Source organism: Cryptotermes secundus, unplaced genomic scaffold, assembly GCF_002891405.2.
Source record: "Cryptotermes secundus unplaced genomic scaffold, Csec_1.0 scaffold1940, whole genome shotgun sequence".
In the NCBI taxonomy this organism is placed as follows: Eukaryota; Metazoa; Arthropoda; class Insecta; order Blattodea; family Kalotermitidae; genus Cryptotermes; species Cryptotermes secundus.
This window is the reverse complement of record NW_019734994.1, coordinates 49,584-56,694: the sequence shown is the minus strand read 5'-3', so window position 1 is coordinate 56,694 and position 7,111 is coordinate 49,584. Positions and strand designations below refer to the sequence as shown.

At 35.9% G+C, this 7,111-nt stretch overlaps 1 protein-coding gene across 7 annotated transcripts in view; it reads left to right on the top strand.

The window, feature by feature from the left end:
- LOC111869195 (prodigiosin synthesizing transferase PigC) overlaps positions 1-7,111 on the top strand; it is an 86,952-nt gene that overhangs the window by 36,164 nt on the left and 43,677 nt on the right. For all 7 annotated transcript variants that reach the window (XM_023860496.2, XM_023860497.2, XM_023860492.2 and 4 more), the window contains 2 exons: positions 2,934-3,200; positions 5,786-5,933. In XM_023860496.2, the coding sequence (XP_023716264.1) occupies positions 2,934-3,200; positions 5,786-5,933 (415 nt within the window). The remainder of the gene's footprint in view (positions 1-2,933; positions 3,201-5,785; positions 5,934-7,111) is intronic.

Genomic DNA, 7,111 nt, shown 5'->3' with positions numbered 1-7,111 from the left:
ATAGGTCTCAATTATTTACAACAAACAGAATTATAGAGTATATATACTGTGAGTACATTGGTAATATTTTTAGGTTTTTGAATAGTTCCCTACATGAGTCTCTAGTTCTTACATTCATAATAATTCTAATGATCCGCTTTTGCATTCTGAAAACATTTATACTAGTTGCTGAGCTACCCCAGAAAATTATCCCATATTCCATGATAGTATGCACATAGGCAAAGTAGATCATCCTTAGGGTTTCCTGTGACATGAGACCTCTTACAGTTCTAATTGCATAGCAAGCTGCACTCATTTTAATTACTAATTTATCAATATGAGACTTCCATGATAATGTTTCATCAATATAAATACCTAGAAACTTAATATTTGGCACATTAGTGATATTCTTATTTTGATGATATATGCTTATGTCTGTTACCAAACTATTTTTAGTCCTGAACAGGAGATGGTGGGTTTTATTAAAATTTAAGGATAGCAGGTTAGCTTCAAACCATTTGTTTATGGCTAAGAATTGTTTATTCATATTAATTTCCAAATTATGAGGGCTCGAATCGGATATTATGATACTAGTATCGTCAGCGAATAAAATAATCTTTGCATTATTTGTTATTACTTTGGGTAAGTCATTAATATACAATAAGAAAAATAAAGGACCTAATATAGAGCCTTGTGGGACACCATATTTGATGATCTCCCAGTCAGAAAAGGTGGTATTATAGGTTGTCCTATTATTTAATACTACCTTTTGGTATCTATTGTTCAAATAAGACTTGATTAATTTTTTAAATACTCCATTTATCCCATAGCATCCCAGTTTATTTAAAAATATTTCGTGGTTAACACAGTCAAATGCTTTCTTCAGGTCACAGAAAATGCCCCCAATCGTTATTTTATTGTTCATGGCTACTAAAATTTCATTTAATAATGCAGTGATACACTTTGAAGAATGTGAGACGAAAGATTTGATTGCTCTTAAATGGTGGTAACGTGTAATGATTTAAAATTCTCATTTCATAATTATTCACAGTGCAAGCAGTGGAAACCTGCCATAGCAACATGTTCATACTGCTCATGTAACAAAACACTCTCCATATTTGAATAAGGAAAAGAATAAAAAATTATAATGTGATCCTAATGTGCTTTTAAAATTAAGTTCTACTTATCTGCATATTGTTGGCAGGTGTATACTGTCTTTTGATTGGAATTGAGAATTAGGATAAGGAAGTTCAAAATATAATTATATTCAGAATGTAATTACTCAGAAGCTAACCCAACCCCTTTAAGCATATTAATTGAAAATATTTAGTATGCTTCTTCTAACATAGTCCACAGCACAGGTTCCTCCCACTGTTACACCTGAGGGCAGAGAAAGATCCAGTTTCCAAAATTTGCATTTCTTGTAATGTTAGATGGAGGAAAAAGACCACAAACTCTGTAATTATGGGTGTTGCACTCCATTATCAGAACCCCTTATAAAGAAAGCTAGGTGATAAATTAACCCTGATCCAGTAAATGAACCATTCAGCAGGCAAAAGTTGCAGCTATTGAGCATTGAATTATATATAGCCCACATATTACTTACTAAGAATAAAATTTTGTTATTCAGTGTGACTGAATGCAGAATTACTGCAAGGGAAAAGAATGGCATTACAAGTATGTAGGAATATAGGTATATAGAATCTCATTAAATTTGTGGAAATTTCGCTCTAGTATTACATTAAATGCCACTACATTTATCATCAGGCCATTAAAGTAGATCCTGAAAACCTGCAGAGATGATGAATGAAGTCAGTGATATATCTTAGTTCAGTTTTCAGCAGTTATCAACGTTGCTGCAAGACTTAATGCTACATAGGGTCATACATTATTTTTATTAAGGAAAAGAAACATAACTTCCTCACTTTTTGACCAACGGAATGCAGCGTCAGTGTAGAAGCTCACTTTTAGATGAAGGATGTCATAATGTGCTGCCTGATCAGGGCTATTTTACATCATAGGTTGCTGTCACAGATGCATATGGAGCAATGGTGGAATCATGATTAACAGAGGAAACCAAAGAAACCTGGGAAAAATCTTATCCAGTTTTCTAAGATGAGTTACTTATGAGAAAGTCAGTAAAGTTAGATTTGAATTCTAGAAAGTGGGATTTATATATGACAAGTACATAGCATCACTGCTACTCATCATTAATATAAATAATTTATAAATGTCATTCAAGTAAGATAAATAATACAGATCAGCATGTGGTGCTGTATAGAATGGTTGAGGTTCATCAGCATTTCAGATGAATGTACAGTACTTGCCTACATCATCACGGTCAAAGAGTAAACAACAAGTATCCAAAATTCAATTGAAATTTGTTACTTTTTTTGAGGATATATTCCATTTCTTTGCTGTAAAATTAATTAACTAATGTTCTAGTATTAGAAATGAAAGTTTCAAATCTGCTAAGACTAAATCCTGCTATGGTCATGTTCCTGACTAATCCCATCCACCTCTCATTCTCACAACAGACTTTCCTAAATTCCATCACAGTTTTATTTTCCAATATTTTTCCTAGTCTTTCCAAAATTAACCTTATGTCGTGCCCTCCTTAGACCTGTAGATTTTGCTCTCCTAATAATATTAGGTTACATGTATAACCCATGAAGTTACTCAAAATGCCTCATTGTGTAAAACTGAAACAGTTGCCAACTTCCTACATCTTTCTTATGTCCATATATTTTCCTTAGTACTGTTTTAAAATATTAGTAATTCATGTACTTCCTATCTTTGCTGCAGTCCCCATGAATAGTGCAGCTTTGGTAAGCCACTCAAAGATGTAACGAAAAGACATTTATATATGAGTCACATGACCTAACACACTTATTGCTGACTTTGTAATATTAATGCCTTTTGAGAAATATACACCTACTGTATTTTCCCCCCAGAACCGTGGCTTTGTTTGAATCCACTGCTGTGTGTGAGGCTGTTAGCTGTGAAGTCTCTAGCCATCTCCAAAACCTGCTGGACTCTGTGTGTGAGCCACATCTATTTGCAGTAAGATCTTCAGCTGTGGGTGAAGACACTGAAGATTTATCTTCAGCTGGACAGAATAAAACACTACTTGGGGTGTGTGGTGAACTTACAAACTTACTGGAAGCCATTCAGAGCTGTTGGGCATCACTCTACTCATTGCAGTCGGTCCAGTACAGAAGGTGAACATAGCGGCCCAGAATTTTCAGTCCTATATGGGAATGATTACCTTCTGTTACCCAGATTGTCTATGAAACACCAGTCATTTTATATATATAATTTGTACATATATAGTTTAGGTTACAATCAATGAAAGAAATTAACGTGGAACAGGATTTGGGTACAAAAATAATAATTTAAAGAAGACAGTTTAAATTTAGTGTTTCAAATAACTAAATAACGATACAAAAATATAAATGTTTTTTTATTCTGAAAATCAGTTTTATTGTACCTTTTATATTATTGTTTATTAAATTTTATCATTTATTTTGTATTTTCTCCATTTGCATTTAAATTGATTCATTTTGCTTCTTACTTTTACTGTAACTGTACATATGCTTCAGTAGACCATTTCTCAACCATTGTCCATCTTCCACTTCATCCAAATTTCTATGCTATTAAAAATTACAATAAGAACATAAGTGGAGATGGTACACCACATAACCAAAATGAATACTCAGATGGTTAACTACTACTGTCAACAGTGTTGCCATTTCTTGTCTATGGTTCCCCTCACTTTTCTCCTCTGAACACAATTGTGTACCTGGACAGAGTTAATGGCTTGGAATGCTACTGTTCAGTTTCTCTGTGTACCACATAAGAAGTGTCAGTGCATTCCATCCCTGGTAGTGTATTTTTCACACTTCAAAATACTCTCTAGGAAGTAAATCTGTTATGCCTGTAATGAATTATTCACATTCAGTGGATACAGATGCATTTGTATTAGCCTTAACAGTCTGAAATGTTTGAAAGTAAAATTATTGTTTACCATTCATACCATTTATGACTGATGCTTATTTAGTAGGTTTGCATAAGTCTTGAAAGTTCACTGACTGCATTGGTTAGCAACTAGTGGTAGTGCAAAAGCGAGCATTCTAATGACATAAATTCGTAACAGATATGTCAGAGCCAGATCTATGGGGATGACAGTATAAAATCCAGATTACATTCACAAAGAAGTCAGGAGCAGATTTTACGTGGGGAGTGCTTCATGCCATTCATCTCAGAATCATTTGTCTTCCTATTGCCTATTGAAGAACCTGAAAATTATGATACACAAAACTTCTCTAATTTTACCTTTAAATTTATATGGTTGTGAAACTTTGACTCTCACCCTAGCAGAACATCGACTGGGGGCGTTTGGGAACAAAACATTGAGGAGAATATCTGGGCCTGGCATAAGGAATGAGAAGAGGGGAAAAAAATCCAAGGATCTTCATAATTGAATTATTGTTACAGTAATCAAATAAGGGAAGATTAAATATTGTCACGTGTTTCCTAGGTAATGTGGCAAGAAATTTACATGGGTGTCTGATTAGACAAATATTTTTATTGAACAACTGCTTGTTTACACTCACGATCACAACCACTCACACTTATAACGCCTTCAGACGTTTCCCCTCTTGCACCGCTATTCTTGGTGGAGTGTCTTCGTTCTTCTCGGGTCGCTTGTTGAATCTGAACTATCCTTAGTTCTTGTCGAATCAGAACTGACTTGGCTCTCTGAATTGTTGTTTGCTTATATCCTACGCTCGGACAGGATAGAGGCCACCTTGTCAAAAGGTTCAGTTTCGCTGTTAGCTGGAATATTTATTAGCTGGTCTATCGGTTGCCATGGGAATTCAACAATTCTGCCTCTGTTGGGTAGGCAGTTGCCTAGGTAACATGCGTTCTCCTTGTCTGTTGTGGAGCGATGGATCTCCTGTAGTCCGGTTTTCAGGCAGCACGTCACAATATGGAGGGCCTGTAGTCTGCAGGGGGAAATAAATAATAATAATAATTATAATGATAATCTGTGGACGCTACAGTCCATGATGAACCTGGGCCTCTGTTTTACAGTTTCTTAATCATGTAGACAGTCAGTAGGACTCCTTGGGCAGAGGATCAGTCTGCCTATACAGACACAAAATAAACGCAGATAAACATTCATGCCTTGTGAAGGGTTCGAATCGATGATTCCAGTGTTTTAGTGGGCAAAGTCAGTTCATGCCTTAGACTGCATGGCCACTGGGATCAGCACAGAAATAAAAAATATTAACCTAATCATAGTCAGAAACTGGAAGAGAGAAAAGAAATTGGGAGAGTTAGGAATAGATAGGAGAATAATATTAAAGTGGATCTTAATGAAATAAGATCCAAGGATGTGGACAGAATGGGGTGACTATATTGTGTGTTTTGTATACACAGTAATGGAAATTAATGTTTTATTAAAATTGTGAGAGTACTTGACCAGCTAAGCAAATATAACTGTCTTAAGAAGCACTCTGCACTGTGAAGTTAGATAAAAAGTGGTAACAATGATGACAGGGCAGAAATATGCAATTTTTACATAATGGATCTTGGAGAAATATGATGGAGGTTGTGGACTGGATTCACCTGACTCAGATTATGGAGAAGTGGCATGCTTTAGTGAACACAATAAAATGGTAAAGATTTCTTGAGTGGCTGCATAACTGTTGGCTTCTCAGAAGGCCTCAGCTGTCTGGAGGTGGTTAGTTAGTTGACCTTTGATATCTGGTCTTAGTTAAATACATTGATTGTGTTGTAGGCAATTTGGGCAGCCAGTGCAGGTTGGAATGGGTATTGTGGTGCAACAAATGGTACCAGCAGACAGTGCAGGTGTATTGTTTACTTGGCACCCCTCAACTGGAGACCCACGTCAGATGCTCATCACAGCCAATTTTGGACTGGGAGAAGTATGTATATACAGTCTGGATAACAAGGCAAAACCTTGTCTGGGATTTATAAGTTGTGCTGCTTCCTTAACTGTTACAATTGTATCAAGTTATAACGAACTAAAACATTTTGATATAATGCTGACATACTACTAAGATTATCAGAACACCTAGGATGAGCAGATATTTTCCAGACAACCTGCTAGTTAACACTGTACTTTGTCTAAAACAATTTTTATGCTGTGTGATACATTGAGTGGGTAACTACAAATATGAAATGTGCTGTGTGTTCATTGAGAGTGTTGGTATGGCAATTAGTACAGAGTTCATCTCTTAGATGATGGCAGAATGTAATGTGTTTATTTCAGAATCACAGGACGTGCCTCTCAGGAAAGCCATGTCATGAAATGGTCGTATGGTCATGTGCAGTGTTATGTGATTTTCTTTAATTATGCAATTTAAATTTAAGTCGTATTCTATACCATGAGCCGATTGTCTAGATGTGGGGCCCTCAACGTCTCACAACCCTATGGGCCTTCATGGCTTGTTACAGGGATACTTTTACTTACTTTTTACTTATTCTATACTGGAAAAACAGCTATAGAAATGTAGGGCATGCTAAAACTTGTTTTTTTTTTTTTAAGAGGAAATTAAGATGAAGAACTGAGATTTTTGAGTTGGTTTTCAATTTTAAATTGGGATAACATCTGTTGAAAATATTGAAAATTTGAGATGTCCATCTATGATGGATATAAATATAATAGAAATTTGGAACTTGTTCGTGAAAAAAGACATCCCACTATTTATGAGTTGGCTAATTAGATGGAAATCTCATTCAGATAGTGCCAAAGTATGAGGGGCAGTCAAATGAAAACTGGTCAGAAGCCAAAACATATTAAAGAATATTTCTTACCTCAAAAGTAATCTCCAAAACTGTTAATATATTTATCCCACTGGGAGATAAGATGGTTAATCCCATCCTTGCAAAAGCTTGTGGAATGTCTACGGAACCACATCTTTACCCAGCCACCCCCGTCTTCGTCCGATGCAAACCGATGTCCACGAATGTCTCTCTTCAGGTCTCCTAAAATGTGAAAATCGCGTGGGGAGAGATCTTGGCTGTAGGGGGTATGTTGAAGCAGTTCCCAACCAAATCTCTGTAGCGTATTCCTCACAGAGTTGGCAGTGTGGGGGCGCGC